Below are 21,800 nucleotides of genomic sequence, written 5' to 3'. Positions count from 1 at the left end.
GTGTTCATACATTTATTACAAATTCAGGTTTGCCTGGTGCAGAAAGTTTATTTCTCCAGGAACACTTCAAAAAAAGAGGTCCTAGTTGCTATAGTAGCTCAGCTTTTTAATTTCAAGTGCCTCCAGATGAATAATATAACAAAGATTCCTTCCTTGTTGAGGACAGTTACTATAAAGCAGCTTGAAGCTATCACACACAATACAAAACAATTTATTTCTAGAATGGATTCAAACAAGCTTATCAGGATAGTTATCTAGTTATAAATTACATATTTAACAGTAAAGTAAGACAGACATGGCTGAAATGTTACACACGGGGAAACACAGCTACAGATATTCCAAATTACTCAATCTAATCCTAAGCAGTAGAATCTTAAGGGCACTGGGAATTTCTAGAAGAATTAAGCATTATGTGTTGTAAAAAGCTCAATTAAATACCCTCAGAAACTGAGCTGAGATTCTTTCAGTACTGTCTGCAATATATAGTCCTTCCAAATGCTTCCTGCTTGCCTTTCCAGGCATCATTTTTCTGCTCATTCCTTTAATCACTGAACCTATGGAAAGCACACTTTCAAAAAATGCCCTTCAGTACTTTTATATCTCTTATTTCACACAGTTGGCCATCTTGAATTAATGGGAGTCAATGAAGACACACGCTCTTAAAAATGACTGCAGCTTCGTTGGTCTAATCTACAAACTTTAAAGACCTTAGTTTTATGAGCTTTCCTCGGGGTAGGTATTTCAATGTTCTGAAAACAGGGTTATGGACTGTTAAGTTAAGCACATGTTCTGCATCAACATTTTAGTTTCAGCAGGTTATTTGGTGCCAAGTTTGCCAGTTAGTATCATCAATCCCAAAATATGTGCATATTTGTTTTAACAGGTGTTTTGAGAACAGCACAGGACAGAAGAAAAGCAGTGTTAATATCTTTGCTTAGCATCTACTCTTAATTCTAAGAACTCCCTTACCCTTCCCCCCAAAATATTAAAAAAAAATCACCTATAGTATTTAAGATGCAATAAAATGTAATTGAAAAGAAGTGCAAATTAATACTGCTGTTATTTGACTGTTGTTATGATTTGTCTGCTCATTTCTATCATACATTTGAGCAACCTGGTCTAGTGGAAGTTGTTCCTGCCCATGGCAGGGGGGTTGAAACTGGATGATCTTTAATGTTGCTTCCAACACAATTCTTCTGCGATTCTGGGATTTCTAATATGATAATCGCAGTTTAGATATGACAATCGGGTTTATATATGCTGTGACCCACCTACTCACAGAATACCACCTTTTACCGCACAAGTAGTGTTAACTGTAAAAGAGAAAAGTAAGGCTGAGGCAGAACCAAATAGAACAACAACAAAAACACACTTTTGATAATGAAACGTAATCAGGGACTTTGACATAGTCTGTTCTTCTGAAGAGCATTTGTTAGGATTTGCTTCAGAGGATACATTGGGAAAAGAAAGAAAAGCTATCTAAAAACAAAATAGGCTTACCCACATCAGCCATGCCACAGAACCAAAATAATAGTTTGCTCTTAAAAACAAATAGCAGAGAAACATAACAATAAGATGTATACACACGCACGCACACTGTCACGTTTGTGGGTCAGTAGAGATCATGCATCACGATTTTCACAAAATCCACACGCACATACACACACTTCTTGCAGGTGTTATCTCAGACTTGGTCTGCTGAAAAGTGAAGTGAATCCCCACAGCGACATTTGAAGGTTTAAAAGCTCAGTTTTTTGTTTCTAAATGCCTATGAAAACATTGCCTGTGCTCAGAGGCCTTTTAAAACAAAACCAAAGCTTTTAAAGCTTCAAAAGTGGTCATGGGAATTTGCTCATCAGGAGGGAATCCTAAATGAAGGCCAAGATTCAGTGGATTCCCCTGGACGTGACAAAAGCCATAGCCTGTCTACAGACCTACTGTTTCTCATGGCAGATGCAGGCTGATTCAAGCAAAATTTGACAAATCTTTGTCCATGCCCCAGATTTTACAAAATTCACTTTTTAAAAGCTTTAATCCTCCCCAGCTATGTCCTACTATTTTCTCTACCATACTATACAAACAAACAAAAAAACACAACAACAAAAACCCACACTTTTATGGTTATTTAATGTAACTAATAGAGAGATCCCCTCCTCCCTCAGGAGGAAATATTATAATGCTATGTTAAAGGCCTAAACAAGTTTGAAAAATCACTTTTTTGTTTTCGTTTTTGAGATGTCAATATTTCATATCCATGGCAGTCTTACAAAAAGGTACTAGGTATGAAATTGTTTAAGGGACTACTATAAAAGGGCAGAAAAAGTAACATCTGAGTAGAACAAAGCTTCTGAGTCAGGTATTTAAACCATAAAAGCTTGGTACAAATGAAAAGTCTTTCTTCTGAATGTGTGACATACAGCTTGTACTCAGCATTAAGTTGAAGCACACAAGCAAAAATCTAGAGTTTTGGCTTAATTTAACCACAGCATTCCTGCCCGAAGTGTAGCTGACATTCTCCCTTCTCTTTTGGAGGAGATCATCTCATTTTGCCATACGTGTTATACTCCGCTTCCATTAAATACAACAGCCAATGCAAGAGTAGCCAATGAACATTGAGAAGGCAATGGAGCAGAGGGTATTGTGTGTTTTTTTGTGTTCAGAAGCAAAATCCTTCTCAAATGATCTAAAACAAAATGTAGCATCTTATCACAGACAGCTGTTTGCCAGAAGACCAGAACAGAAAACTGATACATGGATCTTCCACTGGACATCTGGACACGTATGGGTGTACCCCGCTCATTACAGGCACAGCTCAGAGTAGGAGCCTTATATCCAAGAGCACTACAGAGGCAAGCAAAATAAAAATATAAAACAAAACAAACAAACAAAAAAATCCAGGTCCAAACGAGTTGTTCTCAGGTTTGCCTCAGCTGGAGGGTGCTCTCTTCATAGCTTACAAATTATGCACTAGACAAGTTCTCAGTCTCAAGAACAACTGAACCTTACAAGGAAATTCTCTAAGGAAGCATGCAAAATGTTTATATGTGAATAAACAAGGAAAAAAATGTATATATATATACACACGTCCCTGTTAAGAACATAAGTATCTCTTCTGAGCTCATGTAAGGTAGTCAGAGAAAATAACATGAAATACAAACTCAAACATATATTCTCTGATTATATGAAGACAAATTATTTAGAGATAAGATTTTTTATTTATTTTTTTTCTGCACAGGCACACAAAGATTGAATCAATTCTGCTTTCAAATGTACAGACTGCACTCCCATCAACTCCCACTGAAGTCAGAATTTGACCTATTGTGTACTTTACATTCACATCGGTGAAGTTGGTAAGAATGCAGAAAATTGCTTTAGAAAGATGTAAAATTAGTTACTAGTTCTAAAATAAAAGGACAGCTTATTTCTTTTAAACAAACCAGATTGATAGCCATTTGGAAGAGCTTAAAGGAGGGTTAATTGGCATACAGTAAACCTGAATTCTGACAGTGTGGACTTCGAGCTAAAATGACATTCTCTTTGGTGGTCCTAGGACTGTAGGATTAGTTTACAAGAAAGCAGAGAGGGGTCTGAAACCAAACTCTGAAAGTCACTGATGAATTACCAGATTAGAAAGGTCTGACTATGAAACATGTAACTGCCCAAATTCAGAATCAGAAAACAAACTAAAAAAGGTGGAAATCTGCAGCTGAGCCTGAATTATAGATTAATAGAATGAATGAACAATTAAAAAAATAAAAGGAGAAAGAAAAAAAGAAGAAAAGCAATAAAACCCTTCTTTCATAAGAATCTTGTCATGGACAGAACTTTATGCCAAAGTATGGTCAAAGCTGCAAATAAGAATAATAAGATCTAGCTTAGGAAAATAATTAAGACAACCAATTCACAATTAAACAAAAGTGTTTCATCTGTCATTACAGATATGCATGGCAGAAAATTTAGCAGCTACATCTAACTCAAGGTCACTAAAGAAAGTTTGTGAACTTCAGGGAAATTCAGATATGGTCCCTTAATCATACTGAAAGAAAGCAATAAAATAATCAAAACATTAAAAAAAATACTCAATATGAAATAATATTTGTTATGTTTTTTGTTGTTGTTGTTTTGTTTTTAATGGAAAACTACATTGTTGCTTCTCTCTTGAACTGAAGTATAAGTGCTGCAGTCATCTTTGTACATGAAAAGGTACCAAGTTGTAAAGTCAGCTGAGATGCTAGCACAGATCAGCTTATTTGTTTCTGTAAAACGAAAGATGGCTAAGTGCATTAAGCATTTTGGTAATTTCTAAATCAAAAAATAAACAAGCAATACTTTAAACTTAAGGGAATCTACAATTTTAGGCAAAATGGGTAAAGCACTGTTAAAGACAAGCAAGAATATTAAGAAGCATTAGACTTAATTAATGCTTTGTTTTATCTGGAAAAATATGTCTAAATTTAACACACACACACACACCAAAAAAAATTATTAACCGGGAATCTTTTCTTACTCAAACGCACTTTCACATAGTAACAGATGTTTTGCACAGAAGAAATTAAGCGTCTGAATACACAAAATGAATCTTAAGTGTATGGACTCAGAAGCACATGAAATTTAATCAAAATCTAGTAAGTTAGAACAAACAAAATTTACTAGCTTTCTCTTTAAGGAAAACATTTGTAGTTTAGGAACGGAATGAAAAAGCCTATTGAAAACATAATTAGGGACTTTTTCTTTAAGTAATTTTTGAGAAGGAACTCCCAGTATTCACATGTATTACATAGCTGAAATGCTTACAGAGAAGAGGATTCCAAGAGCGTTGTTCAGCTGGATTTGTATGGATTTTGTATTTTCATATTTGTATGAACTATCCGCTTCCTAGTGTTATTTCATCACTGAAGCACAAATCCTGCAAAGGCTGAGATGGTCAATATTAACTCTACTGTGAGCCTCTTTATTTCAATATGAGGACTTGCTGTACATGAAGTTAAGCAATGTGTAAGTTCTTGCCAGACTGAGGTCCTACTTTGGTTGCTGTAGGTACTTCTAAAAGTGGAAGGTATACGCTGATGTACACATAGGATCTTTTCATCCTGTGCCTTTGTTTGACTAAAAATATTTGCCATCTCCAAAATGCTAATTCCTTCATTTAAACAGTTAACAAGTGACAAGTCATAATCTGTACTTCAGTTTAACTCTGAGAAATAGAAATAAAAGTAAAAGGTAGTAATAAAGAAATGATAAAAAGCCTTTTGACTGTAGAGAAGGCACAGGGCTTTAATAATTTTCTCAAGGCAGTGAACTGACAGTAGAAACTACACTCATTAAGTTTTCCATGTTCTGTGAACTGTTTTTCATTTTAAACAGCTTTCTTTACAACCTGATAGCATAAAAATATGAAAAGTAATTGTTTTGCCCTGAAATAAAAAAAATATTTCCCTCCCTTTTTATGTTTAGCAAGAAATTGTCTGATATGAAGCATTGGAAGACTGAAAGAATGCTTGGGCATGAGGTCGATGCACAGCATACCTAGGTGTTTTAAACAATTGAATTATTTACCCAGCTGGCTGGGAATCCATGAGCACCATGTGATGTAATCAGGTCAAAAAAATTATTATTGTATCAGGGAAACACTTGGGAGCACTGCTTCAGCACCAGGACCTCACTGCATTAGGTACCACATAAATTAAGGAGGACAATCACTTTTTTTTTTTCTTTTCCTTTCTTCTCTTCTCTGTTTTATTGGCAGAAGCCCAATGTAGCTCCATTGATTTCAGATGTATTAGCAAGAAAGGGCCTGATCCAAAGCTCACTGAAGTCAACCAAAATCTTTCTGTTGATTTAACAGGCTTTGGATTAGTCCCTAAATAAGAGCAGATTTGGACTCAGCTAGAGGATTTCATTTAAGCCCTATGCTTGTTCAAGCATCTAGTAGGAGCTAAGAGAACACTGCAGTCCTACTGAGTAGGAGTCTGTGTTCATCTTGAACTATCCCCTTTAGCAGATGTATAGGGTCAGGAGTTCCACGAAATGGAGAGCCATTAGTAAGTGGTAAATCTGAGGTGGGAGGAATTAGGAAGGAAGCTCCAAGCTGAAAAACTCTGATTTGTGCTATTTAAACAATGTTCCATCCTCTTTAGGCAGGAGTGTAAAATTAGACAAGGAATTCATGCGAATTTCTGAATTTTACATTCGTAAATAATTTAAAAGCTTAGCACTAAGTCCTGCAATAGAATTCTGTGCTTGTATTTGCTATATTCACTTCTGCTGAACTCTCTGCCAATGGGGTCTGCCTTAAATCTAGGTATGACCAACTCACAGCTGCATATCAAGAAGCCCAAGGAAAGTTTAAACAAATATAATTGCTTAAACAAGTGTAGCCACAGTAAGTTGGTGGGCATAATGCAAGATTATAAGGAGGAGCCCTCTTTACTTACTTAAGAATTAAATGCAGGGATTGTTAAAAAATGTCATGGTACAAATCACATCTTAATAGAGAATTTGCTGAATTCCCCTCACTCACTCTCTTGGCTGCACCATCAATCCTCGTCAGTTACAGCAAGTGCTCTGTTTATACAAGATAGCAGAAGACCCCAAACATAGCCTGTGAATGAGGAATGTATAGTACCAAGAGTGTACACAGGTAACCATCCATAACATAATTTGAGCTCTTTCAACAAGTTATGCAGCCTGTAGTCTAGGCTAGCTTGTGTAAGATCAAGGGTTTGCAATGGATTTGAGAGTTGGAGCAGCTGGGAAGTCAGGGGAACACAGGGAAAACACTTTGTCTCACTGTGCTGACTGGCTGTAGGCAGAAATAGGGACACCTGAGCCATTGTACCACTCTGCCACCTGATAATTTCCCTTTGTTTGCTCCTAATGCTGTGATAAAGGTGAATTCACATACAACCCAAAGATAGCTGAGCATTACAGCTGTCACTTAAAAGCTGACCATATGTAAGAATAGAAAATGAAGAATCATTTACTTCCTCCAGATCCATACATACCTGTATGCATGGTGAATTACTATATAAAGTGCAATCAAACAGCAGTAGTCAAATTCCTTAAAGGTAATTTCAACTTTACTGCATAAGTAAATTATCTCCCACTGATGTGAAACAGTTAGTATTTCAAAAAAATGAACTGAAATAAAAACATAATTATATTTTCCTCTAAAATTCAACTAAACATTTAAAAATCCTAGAGGGAAAAAAAGATAATTCAAAACTTTCATAAGCAAATAAAAATCTGGTACTATTTGTCCCTTAAAATGTAAGGCATGATGAAATTTTGATCAGAAGTATTAGGAAGAATTAAGCCTCATAACTGTCTTGCTGCAAAACTTGTGTGTCTTAGTGGCAGTACTTTCTATGTGAATTGACCAAAAATAAAGAGGTTTTGTGTGTGCATATGTTCATGTGTGTTTTTAAACACAGAAGAATAATGCTTTGCTTTTGTTTGTGTGGATTGACTCAAATTCTGTGTATGGGAAAGCAGTAGCACCCTTACTATTGCTACTGATTTCCACACAAGATGGATCAAGTTCTTAAGGGAACAGTGCCTTCCGCTTCATCCCTCTGGGCAGGAAGAACTGCTTTCAACTGATTCTCACTGCCTCTCTTCAAACCTTTTGTGGAAAGTCCACCACTGGCCCATAAACAAAAGACAGATCTTTGGTCCTATGAGCAGGACTCCTGGTCAGTGCATTTTGAAATGTTATTCTAAGTTCTGTGGAAAACCAAATGACTAAATTTAGACTGGTATGTTTGTTAAGACTAAAAGCAATAATAATAATAAAATAGTTACACAAAATACTTTAAATCCCCCTCCACCCTTCAGCAAAATGGAAAATGGATACTTGTTTTTTCATAGTTAACAAAAAATATAAAGCATACTATTTATGATACCTCTGCCAATTCTGATGCCTTAAGCCTTCATTCTTAGCCACCACTGCCTGTGTACATGCTGAAAGCTCTTAGGCAACAGAGCAGGGGGTATGCTAGATCTTCTCATGCCAGGATAAGAAAAATCAATGTCCGTGTTTAAAAGACAGAACTACTGATGTGCAAGGTCACTAAACATCACAACCAGTTCTGTAGCTCTAGAGCAGTAAGGAAATCCTTGAGGAAAAAAAAAAAAAAACAAAAAAAACGTGCATTGCACAATCTTGTTCTAAGCCAATATTACCCTTGGATCCCTAACACCTAAATGGCAACAAATCAAGTATTCCTTGGTCTATGTTTACTGTACTTGTTTGTGGGAAGAAAATAATTAAAAAAAAAATATACAAAAGGAAGATATACACGTAATGATATAATATTTTTCTTTAAAACATTGGAAGTATCACTTCAGACTTCTTGTGTTTATATAAATATCATTTAGAAATTGGTGATGTGATCCATGTCATCTTTCTTTACTCACTTAAGTCTTATTAAGTTATAAAATATGAATTTAAATATCATGAGTATTTCATTCACCTCTTTTCACCTTTGTTGAAAAAAGAGAAAATTTTTAAATAAACAATACAATTTACAAATACAGTATATATAGTGCTGCCATTATGAAATTGATAAAAGCCAATATTAGAACATACTTGAATTTTCTACATAACCCTGCATTCCTGGACTATAAGAGCAGTCCATTGCTCAACAGATGAACAAATGACCAATTCATAGCATTTATGTAACATTTAATTATGCTTGTGCCCATTGTACAGATGGGGAAGAAAGCACAACGGAGAGCAACTTACACAGGGCCCTACTGAATTCAATTCTGCAGATGCTGCTCCTGAGCAGATATCCATATCCTTACCTCGTGGCAACAAAATGAGGAAATACAGGCAGGGCACCAAAATAACAGATGTCTTCCTGGTGATCGTGCTTGTTCTTTGGATCAGGCCTTCAGCTAGCAAGGTAAAGTTAAGGCTGCAGGCACATACAACTAGCTATACTGCTCTCTTGTAATTCCCATAACACCACGTGCTAATTTAGACCAGAAAACTGCAAGTCTAAGTTTCTGCATGCATTTTCACATGTACATTTTTATTCTTGTAAAGACTTTTAAACATTCATTCACATCTTTCAGTGCATGCGTGAAGATTTACACAAGCTAGTGTAGTAGAAAATGCTGGTTTAAATGGTAAGCATTTATTTTGAAGACAATATCATAAGTCTTTAGCTAGTGATCTGATTTTAAAAATACTCAGCCTATCAAGGCTTATGTGTAGATCACTTGATTTTCAGTGAAAGAAAAACCTGCCTGAGAGATACAATCATTTAAGTGAAGAAAGGAGAAGCTAGAAAGTTGGTGAAATTACTCACTTCAGCCTGTAGAAAGCTTCCTGCAACCTCAGCTCCTATTTTACAGTCTTTAATACCAGTTACGTAAGGAATCATACAGCAAGTTTGAGAAAGAAGACATTATATTTAGACCTCAGACTTGGGTTGATTGGTACCTTGTGATAAGTCACTTAAATGAGAAGTAATTGTATAGTTAAAAACAAGGTTTTGTAGTCATTTAAAATCATTTTGATTTGAAAATTTAGAACTATGAACAAAGATGTCACACCACATTAAGAGACAACTAAAAATGGCCGTCAGATTTCTTTCACCTGTTCTTCTTCCACAGATAAAACACCCTCAGATGCCGGAGCAATTGCAGAATGGTTATCACAGGCAAAGTAAAGACAGTAAGACAAAAGGCACACGTATTACAATGTGTAGTGCCATAATGCAGTGTTTGATACTCCAGAGGGCCTTCAACAAGTACTGTACAGCCAAAAATCAATTGAAAATCAGCATGATAACAGAGCATGAGTTGCCCTGTAATAGCCTTAAGACCCCCAAGGCTATGTGGGTCCCTTTCATCTGCCACACAGTGCTGATGCCGGGGGAGCCTTGCTTCTCCCCACCCTCCTACCCCCCCCCCTCCCACCCCAAGGAGCATTCCGGACACATCTGCAGCTTTTACCTATTGCTTTCACCTTGCACAGTAAGGAGAGCTGACAGCATCTGTAGATCTTTTTAGATTTCAAAAGTGGAATTTGATTTTTCTTGGCATAGGTTTGAAGGCTTTATTTGTTTATTTTAAATAAATTTATCATTTAAGTAAACACGCTGATTTTGGACTGTGTTCTCGGTACAAAGATGATCCTGATACTGAATACACAGAGGTGACTCCTCCGTGGTTTTTAGCAAAGTACAACTCAGGAAGCAAGAGAAAGAAACACTGTTCAATTCCATGCAAATTGCTATGTACGCAACAAAGCAGGCCTACAAATATTTCACTCATATGGTAGGTTTAATTTCAATATTTCTTTAATTACTTTCCAACAATGTCTGGTTTCTGTTGAATTTACGCTAGTACTTGGCATTTGGTGCAACCCCAAAAAGATAAGATACATATGTCCCCTATTCACAGTCTTGGCATTTTTACCTTAACTCAGACATTGAAGTGATTGGTTTGAAAAATTACCTTGCTGATTAGCTGGGTTTTCTGGTAAATATATAGCATTAATCCTTAAATTCTGAATATGACATAAGGTATACAAATGTTCTGTCTGACTCAACAGCAACATATCATGGCTTAAGGAGAACATGTATGCTGATCTCTGCAAGTGAGGAAAGAGCTAATTGGGAGTTAGATTCAGTGTGATTATCAGCTTGTTTATGATAAGGGAGTACTCTTCTGAATAGCACTGTAAATTCATCCCTGATTGTGGTGTTAAACCACAGCTCATTCCCCCTCCCTCTCCTTTTTGTTTGCTTAGAAGGGACTTTAAACTATTTTCAGCAGATGACAGTGTCATGCTTTGATTTTCTTCAGCTTTAAAAAATAAATCAGCCACATGAGCCTGATGTCAAATTTCACTTTCTAATAGCAGAAAGACACATTTTAAGTGTTTACTATAAGAACACATTTGGGTAATTTTTCCCCATGTCATTATGAACATTAGACTGACCCAATTAATATGAAATGTTTCTATGCTGCTGGAACAGACCGTGTTACAGAAAGAGCCATTTGCACAACCTGTTCATGATTATGGGCCATAAGGACACAAAGATGGCATAGACATTTGTGGACCATCTGAATTCTTACAGGGGAAGGGAGGGGGGGGGGGAAAAAAAGGGAAAAAAAAGAGATGATGTTAGCCGACTGTTGTGGGTCATGTTTTTTAATCCAGAGTATTGGACATGTAACACAGCAACAAGAGCTGATCATTTTGTTTAATCACCTTTTGGATCTTTGCCAGATGGTCTCTATTGAGAGCGCTGCAAACAGAGAGAGATGAACTGCGTCTAACATGCCACTAGAGCTTTCCCGTAAATGTCTGAGAACTGAATCCAACAAGAATTTAGTCTCAGAGCAGAAAGGGATACATTTAAAAACTATGTGCATTAACTATACTTTTCCCCATAGAATCCTCACTTGGCATGAATAATTTACCCACTCTTATGCTAATGGGATCATGAAAGTATCCCTGTGTCTTTAGTGCAGCTATTCTCAGCTTTCAGTAATTACCCCACCCAGTGAAAATAACATGGCTTCTGCAGACAAGCGGCCCACTCCTACCTGGCAATTAGAAAGATCATGGCTGACACTGGAGCGGTCCAGAAATGGACAGGCAAGCTCCAGCAGCCTGAGGCGGCATCTAAAAACATTAGAAGTGCTCCACTATGAACATTTCCATAGCTATTCACAATCAACATTGAGAGAGAGCAGCTCCCACACAGGTACTTTTTATTTATTAAGGATGGCAGAAGACTTTAACATACTGCCCATACACAGTAATATTAAGGAACAGCAACATTCCTTGGTCATCAACAGTAAAAAGGAAAAATAAAAAGTTTTGTTTTTAAATTAGTGCCGTCTTAAACAAGACAGAGAGAATTGCTAAGTCAATTAATGAGTGACCTTCTCTATCTTAGAATTTTATCAGCTACACAAAGGAAAATTCTACAGTACTTCATTTGTAGAAAAGTTTTTCAAAAATTCATTACAAAGAACTAGGCTTTGACCTCTGTCCATAGCACTCTTTGCTAGGTAGTTCACTGTGTAAAAATTATCAGGCTAAAACATCTGGGAAAGAAAGCTATGAAACAGCAGGGAACGTGGCTGGTTTATTGTTTATCTTTTGTTTATGAGGCAGTATTCAAGTTTAATTACTACTCTAAATTAAACTCTAACAGGCATCAAGAGACATCCTTTTACACGACTAAGTTAAAAAAAAAAAAATCCAGATTCCAACACTAGATCTTTCAAATAAGTTGGCACATATAGGAAGGAATTAGTCAGTCTGTAACAACACAGGAAGACATTTAAGCACTTGCTACTGTATGTTTGAATGCATTGCATTATGAAACCATTAATATTGTAACAAGCATACAATTATAATTTAGCAAATGGGATGTTATCTAACATTCGGAGGCAAATTGGGTTAGGCTGAGTAGGATCTGAGAGGGAAAGAGTAGCCTAAGGGGGAATCCTACCTTTTCCATTTTGAAATACAAATGTATAAACAAATATATACATAAACACACGCATTTGAAAAACAGCAACATGAAGTCAGAGGCAAACATCTCAACAGTAACCATTTCTTAAGTTATTTTCTCTGAACATTCGTGCATACAAGGGAGGAAAGAGTCCACTGCATTTACCACATGAGTAAGGGACCAGTTTTAGATGAACTTAGCTGTAGGAAAAAATAAAAGTTGAAAGGAACTAGCAAAAGATTATTCCAGATGGCATCTGTCATATTGTATTTAGGGTTATTTTAAAGAGATTACTGCCACTATGACAACATTCCATTGACAGAGTTTTCCTGGGCTGCATTTGAAACCCCTGCACAACATATTCAAAAATGGAAGTAAATCTTTTCTAATGCTTGTATGTTGATAGAGGATTTAATTGTATATACCTAAATATAAATAGAACTTCATGGATTAAAAATTAAGAGTGAGGTGAGGATGTTAAATACATGTATAATATTTTAAATCTGCCACACCCTAAGCTTTAATTTAATAAATGGTGAGGAATCTGCAGCTCCCACCAGCCTGATTATTAGAAAACAGTATAGTGAAGCGAAGATTCACTATGAAATTTTACTGCTACTTACTGAATAGTGAGTAGGGACGTAAATGTTTCCACAACCCACCAATCTAACAAAAACTGCAAGAAGCTGTATTTGTTCATGCAATAGAAGGAAAGAAAAGATGGGAGGATACTAAAATGTGACTATATTTAGCTAAGCTGGTTCTGGCATCATTATGGTTAATGTGCATGTGGTGTGCAGTGTGAGCTCAGCAGTTACTGGGCCAACTGTCTCAGTATTTCTGGGAATTCTGCCTATTCACAGTGCAGGGATTGTTCAATTGCTGCAAAATGTACAAAATGAATTTTACAAAAATGAATTGTAAGGAAGGCCCCATTACAACGATTTTACAGCAAAGATGTCAACATCAATTTTTCTTTCATGCATAGCTAATGATTAAAACAGCATATTCCATTTGCCTAAGACAATTTATTTCATATTGGCACATCAAAATATTGAAATACAAAGTTATCTTTACTCTACCCTGATTATTCATTGCTGCTGAACCCACACCATTGTTCAAACCATGAAAAAATAAAACAAACTTGGCAAGAAATACTTAAAACAAAGGCTCATCAATATTCTCCAATTTGTCAACATCTCAATTACAGCAATGGAAAAAATGTAAATTTCATGTGCTTTGAACACTAAGGGGTCTATTCTTCTGTCAGTGCACATGCGTAACTCCCATCACCATTAATGGGAATTACTCATACATATCAACACAAGGATGGGCCCCTCAAACTTGAAAGGAGAAGATGAATTAATAAAGGCTATTCTCTTCCTGTATCTTCCTCAGCTGAAAAAATTCATTGTTCTTTAAGAGTTTTTCATACTTCATACAGTTCACCTTCATGAGAGCTGTGCCTTCTGAAACAATGCATCTCCAGTGAAACATTATTCGTTAGGAAGTTTGATTTTTCACAGTCTGGATGTTTGGACCTTTCTATAAGGAAATTTCTTTCTTACAAAAGACAGTTCTCTTCTAGTAAAATTCTTCCCTATAGATTTACATATAAAAATACAAAGAAATAAAAATATATTCTGAATCCTTATAATGAATATGCATGCTAGCTAGCCTCAGCAGGCTCACCTATACATACAGGGAAAAAAAAAAAGTTGTAGTATTACTTTTAGTATATTAAACTTCCAAGACTTCATATGAATATGTTAATTACTATTATTAAAAGCATTTATTATTATTGTTGCTGTTACCCCTCTCTCTCTCTTTTTTTTTTTTTCCTTTTCTGCCTGTTAGAGTTTGGTTCTAAGTTTTATGTGGTTTTAATGCCTGAAGGCCCATCCTGTTATTATGAGCTACTTTCATAAATTTGTATATTACATAAAGATATAAATAAGAAATATGCCATCTAATTTTTCCAACATGCATCAACCCAGAGGCATAACCTAGGACTAATACATGTGACTTCAGCTAACATCTGACTTTGTCATGAACCTGATATTGAGTCTTTGCCCCAGAAAACTACCGTGGACAAATCTGTGGGACAAACATCTAGCTGTCACAAAAAGGGCTCAAAACTCCTTTAAGATATTGGCCTAGATAGTAGTCCTCAGGTATTGTATATAAAGATCCTCTTCATTCAGCACAAGTAGCTACATGAAAAAAAGAAAAAAAATGAACTACTTGTATGAAGGCAAACTGGATTTGATGCTCATTTATTACCTTTACTGCTGCGTAACCCAAAAGTAGCTTCTTGTCTCTAGCTTCTCACTTACAGTCAAGTTTATCACCCCAGGCCTAATCCTAATAGGTGCTGAACTTCCTGAAAGGTCCTGAAAAACCATAGCCTCCATCTGACTTCACTGGATCAGGCCCTTTTGGTGACTGAACTAGGAATCTGACAAATCAGGTATACAATCCTGGTATCATAAAGTATGAAACCGAAACTATTCCCTGGTGCTTTCCTGTAGACCACATGTTTTTAAACCTTAAAAAGATTTATTTCCCACTTTTCATGCATAAACTGCCATATTCATTATTTGAAATATCCCATAAAGAGATTAAATAGGAATTAAAGTCTGGGAGCGACATATCCATCACTGTGGTACAAACTGATGCAGAACTCTAGAAGTCATTTAGCCTTGCGTGTAAGGGCCTTTTTCACTTTGTCTCACAGAGAATCAGGAAAATACAATACCAAATACAATACCCCGAAAGCCTTTCAGATCTGTTTCCTCTCTCCCTCCCCCCACAAAGGAGAGGGTGGACGATAAAGCTGCACACACCTTTTAATCTTCCGCTTAGGGTTTTCACACATATATTCCGCAACAAAAACCCCTGGGTCTTCTCTCTCTCCTCCCCTGCTCTCAGCCCCTTTCCTGCCATCTCCCTTGCTATAACTCAGCTAACCCAACAGAACCAGTCAGTTTTAAATTTCAGTTGGGACCCCGGTGACCTGTTAATGAATCTACAGAGAGGAGAAAAACTCACAGTGTTGAGTTATGCCTGGTGTTGCTAGCTGACTTGGAGTCAGAAATGCTTGAAGCGTTAACGTAATTGCAAGAATGTGAAAAATGAAGCGTTGGGCTCCTGAGCAAAGCGAAAGGTCAAAGCAAGCCCTACACAAAACAAGTCTCTGGAAGATGGCCTCATTAGACCATTAAATCAGCTTCTCCTTTTTCTCCTCTGTAAGATGTTTAGAGTATTTTATTTTTATTATTGGATATATTTAACTCTTTCCAGGAGAGGGGGAAAGAGAATCATACCTACTGCATAATTACTGATCTCTAAAATATTATTACATGGCATTGATCTGCATTTGTGGATCTGAACTGGGATAAAGTCAATAAATGCTTGGTAGATTACAGGTCACTAGTACTTAGGTTTGTTAGATGATCAATATGTTGTATAGCTTAGTTTTCTCTTGAACAAGTGAGGTGACATGTTAAGAACAACATAGACATTCACCACTAATAAAATTAGGATAATCTTTCAACATTTACTGCCTGAAGGCCTTTTCCTTAACCCTGTCAATGCCAGTGTGTTTCTGATATCAAACATTGACTAAATTAACCCTTATGGTGCCAGAATGGCAGTCATGTATTGTCATGAAGAAACTGTCCTCCATGAGCAGCCAAAACGCCTACAGCTTTTTTTGGTTCCAACTTCAGAATTATGGATATACAATTATGGATATACAATTATGGATAGATTATTTTATGTAATAGATCTGTTTTTGCAGACTTTCTCTGCATGTGGTAATGTCATCACTCACCCATCTCACTTCCATCTCCTAAAAATCATGAGCTGTATGTCATATACTTAAGGCAAAAGCAGAGACACATGGAAAGAGAGCTCCCAAGAGCCAGAAGAGACTGAGTCTAGTTGAATCAATCTCTGCTGCCACCAAGCATCAGTGGAAAAGCCCAAAGGTTGCTAATGTAACCTAAGACTCATTACTGAGTTCCCATTCCCAATAAATCCTCTGGGGCAAGTGGAATACAACACTGGAGGAAGGTCTTAATGAAACTACAGGGGAACCAAGCTGACCCAAACAAGTAGCTACACCAGAACAGCCCAAGAGGGTATTCCACCAGCCTTAGGAGTGGCTGAGACAGATTCCCTGACAGTTCAGCAGTGATAAAGCAGACCCTGCCCCCCTCAAGGAACTGTAGGGAAAATTCAATACCGATCTCTGCACTAGGCCTCCCTCTTTCTAGTCTTTCCCAGGGTTGAGGGAGGAAGAACAATCCAAAGCTGTCTCCAATGGGAATTTTGCCTGCACTGTACGATCATACATCTTTCAGCTGCCAGCAGCTGAGAGGAATGCTGATTTGCCACTGGACGACTGCTTCCTTTTAAAAGGCCCAACTGAGTACAAAGGGAAGCATATGAGCAATGTTTCACTCTGCTAGACCAGGCAACACTGGTGACGGATTTGGCCCTTCAGCAACCGTTCATCTTCTGCAGATGTAAGCATAACAGGTTTAAGTCCTATATATTGCCAGGAACCTCAGTTTCCAATGGGAAGGTCACATAGTTGTAATCAACTGTTTTTTCTCATGCTTAGGAATATTTCCCCTGTACTCTGACTTACATGGCAAAAGATCAGACTGTCTAGTGAAATGCAAGATCCCTGGATGTCACTCCAAGGGATTCCTTTACATCAAGTATAGCTTGATGAAGGAACACTTTTAGTTTATAAGATTTGCCGGGACAGAGTAGAGATATAGGGCTGAGCAAATTTCTTACCTAAGGGTGGAATGAACACAGTCACAGGTGACTCAGAAGAATCATTTTTAAGTACATAAATGATATTCCGCTATGTCAAATATCCTAACCACAGTACGAAGTGTAAACGCTTCATCAACAGTTGTTGCTTATTAGTCAGGCTCTCCCTTTCAGAAGCCACTGAACTGCAAGAGTTCATGCTGGACCTTGTGTCAGGCACACAGAAAAGTCCTGAGTGACTCATGTTGGACACGGATCATGCCCTGTGCCATGGCAGCAGAGACTACTACTGCATAAACAAGTCGTACAAATAGGAGACAAACCCAAACTGCTACACCAGAAACAAACTTTGCAGGTTGCTAGAGCCACAGGGGGTGGGACACCAGACCGTGAGAAAGAGGAGAGGCTCCAGCTCTGTGCCAGGCAGCGGCCATGTGAGAGATGTGAAATGGCACACCAGCTCAGCCGGCTCAGCGTGGCACCAAGCCATGTTCTGCGGCGGAAGCTCCCTGCAGCGTGAAGCCAACAGCAGAAGCAGTAAGTAGCTTGAAGGCTGCTCCGCTGCCCAGTCTGGGATCCTGCATGGCTAGCTGGATCACGGGTTTGTCATTTGGCTGTGCTGGGTACATGTAACCACCAAGTGAGAGAAAAAGCAGTGGCAAAACATTGCAGATACAGAAGGTGGAGGGAGCGTATCATAAGGCATAATAAAGGTAGTGTCGCACTTGCTAGCTGAGGCATAGCATGACAACAAAGAGAAACAAGAATGGAGCTCACCATAAACTTTGCTCTTAAAAATCATAATTTTGAGTCAGGTTCCAAGAGTGGTAGTAGACCATCTTTACCCTACTCTTTAGCACTTGAGGCTTGAGTCTCATACCTTCTGGAGCCACTTACACTTCTAACAGGTGAGTGTAAAACGCAATCATATCAAGATGACAGCCTTTGACACTCACTTAGCATGGATGCAGATGACCACACACAAGGTGCAATGCAGTAGGAAATAAAACAAAACAAAAAAGCAATAATCAAACCTCCTGAAACAGAGAGAAGGGCTTCACTGCATAGATATAACAAAGGTTTTGTGGTTCAGGTACATCTCTATTTATCATTCTGAACTAAGATTTTCAGAAGCAGAAATGAGTCTGTAGAAGTAAGTAAACATTGCAAGAAATGTTCTTCTGTCTAATTTTGGTTTTGCATCTACTTCATATTAATTTAGTGGCTTGATGATAACTTCATATAGGAATCTTTTCCCTAACTAAAACTACAGGTTAAATTCTCCATTTATAACTCAGCTCAAAAAACTGCATCACAGCTGGAGAGTATGTCATTATATTTACTTACACCACACAAAAATAAACTGTAGATAACCAAATTTGTAAAGGAATTGGCAGAACTAATCAATTGTTATTATAAAGCTTGTTTGAAGATTAGATATTTCACTTTGAAATAATAATAAAATGTAGCTAAGTGGGTTAAGAAAAGGAAATACCATCTCCCTAAGTTACAGCTGATTATACTGCAAGTCTGCCACTCCATGTTTACTCTAAGGCAGATGTACTGATATAATAAAAAAAGCTGGAGTTATTTTAGTCATGCCTACTTTGCACAGGGAAAAAGTTTGACCTTTTACCTTGCTCGCTGCTGTTGTCTCCACTCTGGGAAGCATGGCCCCCACTGGAGGGCCCCGGTGTGCCTGCCGAGTGCGTTGAGGTTGCATCATCGTGGTCTCTCCAAGATGAAGGATTCTGGTGTCAGAGTGCCAAGGAATTTTTTCCACAGTTCCCATTCCAATAGCAAATGAAGAACAGAAAGAAAACCGGGAGAAGAGGGGAGGAGGGGGGAAAAGTGTACACATTAGCATTTGTGAAATGTGCCAAACACTGATACTGTTTGCACAGTGTAATAATTCTTTAGCAAAGACAAACAGAGGAGGTACAAAGATTTATTTGGTAAAATAAAGGACAGATTTTTATTTATTTATTTTTTAAACTTTCCAAAGAGTTATCTGGATTTAATTGTTTTAATAGCACTGCAAAAGAATATTTGACAGGAAAAAATGTATATGTTTCTTAATGAGCAACAGGGGGCTGGGGGGAAAACATCAACTGACCTGCACAGTTTATGATACTAGGTGTTCACATGAGGATTGGGCTCGCTGGCCTATAAACTACCTCCCCACACTTTGTTTTTGTAGACTGGTGAGAGATGGGAGGGGAGAGGAAGAGGAGGGAAGCTGTTTCAAGAAGTACAGAATGCACATGGGAGAGAAACATGCCCTCTCACCCTACCCTCTTTCTCACTAGTCTGAGTGGTAGAAAAAACTTCAAGCAAATGCAAAGTTGTGGGGAAGAAGCAAACTACTTCTGAAAAAACATTTTAATGGGAAGATGCTTCTACTCCCCACCCCCTCAACACACACACACACACATTGATATGACACATTTCAAAAGACTTTCTAGCTGTATCACTCTAACAGTTTACTTATGAGTATTGTCAAGAATAACCACCAGGTGATTACATAAAATAACACGTACAGTGATTTTTATGTAATTCTTTCTACATTACTATGCATAAAACACAACAAAAGAGAACACATAAGACAGATGTACAAAGTTTGCAAAACTTGGCTAAGTAAGACCTCAACCACTGTACTTTAGTCACATCATTCATGCTAGCTTTCTAATTTATTGAGTATTGACTCTCCTAGAGTGAGAAGCTGCTATTTAAAGGGATAAGTGAGGAAAAGTTAATGTTATAGTTTAGCACTACTTTGTTGAGTGTATTCTCCTCCTGTCCTCCTCCCCTTTCCTGATCATTCCCAATACCCTGCTGTTGCTTAAAGGAAAACAGGAATTCTACTGTACAGGAAGAGCTTTATCAGCACCACATGAAGGCAGGCAAGAGATGGAATTTCCTCTGGCAGAAAAGGAGAGCAAGAACACATGAAACAGATCAGACTAGGGCCTGGACCTGCATTACTCGTCACCTGTATGTGACAACTTAAATCAAGCACACTATAATAATCCCAAACCGAAACAAACAAAAAATACCTCCTGACCTCCAACCCAACTCTCTCAAGCCCCAGCCCCACCCCAATATTGCCCATTAGGTTTGATTGTGTCTTGCATCTGCATTATGAAATAACACTGGGCTATGAAAGCATGAGGAGATCTTAAGAGCAGCAAATGAAGAGTACTGATGAATTCTCTGAGCAGGACCAATTCTGACCTCATCTACCCCAATGTGTAGTAGGAATAAGTTCAACAAAATCAACTGATTTACCCATTGTAAAATTCAGTGTAAGTGTTATTGGAATCAGGTCTCAAAATATATATTGAAACATCTCAAAGTAATCTCCTAGAGCTGATTAGTACCACATGCTCTATAGCAACATAAAATAGAACTGCCAAATAACGTCTTGCTACAAAACCCAGTAACATAAATCTAATGGGCCTGACCTGGATCACAGCAGAGACAAAGGGAAGATCCCCTGACTTCAAAAGGCTGTGAGTAAAGCCCTAGGTGACCAAAGGGTAAGAAGTATCCAAATCCCCTTCACCTTACACAAACACACACATGCATGCATGTATGTGGCTCCACAGCAGGAAGACATAAGCAGAACAGAAGACAGTCCGTGATCTTAAATTCACCTAAGCTATCAGCACAATTGACAGCACTATAGCATTTACAGTACAAAACCACCACCTTTCCAAAACCTGTAAGACCGATCTACTTTTCTCACAAAGACCAACAACAGAAAAATAATAGCAATAATAATCACAAGGTTTTATATTCATTGAGATTGTTATATTAATTAGGTCTCCAGGAGCACAATTAATACTGTAAGCCCTCACAATTTCATTTAAAAAGTGTATCATTTTACAGAGTCAGGTGGAAAGAAACAGAAAAAGAATGAAGAGAAGTCTTGAAAGTTCAGGAAGCCCAGATGTTATTTAAAAAAAAAAAAAAAGTGCAGTTGAAAATAAGGTTAACAAAAAGTTCAGCTAGAAATAAAATGCAAAAACTGAGCAAGTCTCTTTACAGCCTCGATTAAAACACAGTTGTGCCTATGAGCTCCTCTTTTTATCTCCGAGTTAGGAAGCCACTCAAATAGCTTCAAGCTGAAGGCAAACAGCAGACAGGAGCTCTTCAGCCCTCTGCAGCCTCTTAGCGTCAGCTGTTTGCCGGATGGTAATCAGATAAAGAGCTAGAAGAAATACATGAAAAAGGAAAGAAACAATAGCATAGCATGAGTTTAGCCCTCCAACAACACCAGGCTGGAACCTTCTTTTAGAAAATGTAATAATTGCAACATGTTCACCTAGGCTAAACTTTTCAGGGAACACAGCGAGTTATGTTAATTTTATGCACTCCAGGCTCTCTTAAGCTGGCTGCTGTTGGAGCTCCTTATCACACATACGAAAATTACAATAATTAACTGGTAACACCTCAGCTATGTTTTAAGGCAAATGTCATCCAAAACCTATCATACAGCATTTCAAAAGCTTAGGCCGG

At 37.6% G+C, this 21,800-nt stretch overlaps 1 protein-coding gene across 12 annotated transcripts in view; it reads right to left on the bottom strand.

Moving 5' to 3' along the window:
- MEIS2 (Meis homeobox 2) overlaps positions 1-21,800 on the bottom strand; it is a 171,319-nt gene that overhangs the window by 135,846 nt on the left and 13,673 nt on the right. For all 12 annotated transcript variants that reach the window (XM_068684328.1, XM_068684338.1, XM_068684332.1 and 9 more), the window contains exon 7: positions 18,916-19,030. In XM_068684328.1, coding sequence (XP_068540429.1) covers positions 18,916-19,030 — 115 coding nt within the window. The remainder of the gene's footprint in view (positions 1-18,915; positions 19,031-21,800) is intronic.

This window comes from Anas acuta, chromosome 5, assembly GCF_963932015.1.
Source record: "Anas acuta chromosome 5, bAnaAcu1.1, whole genome shotgun sequence".
In the NCBI taxonomy this organism is placed as follows: Eukaryota; Metazoa; Chordata; class Aves; order Anseriformes; family Anatidae; genus Anas; species Anas acuta.
The sequence above is the reverse complement of the archived record's forward strand: the minus strand, read 5'-3'. Positions and strand labels throughout refer to the sequence as shown.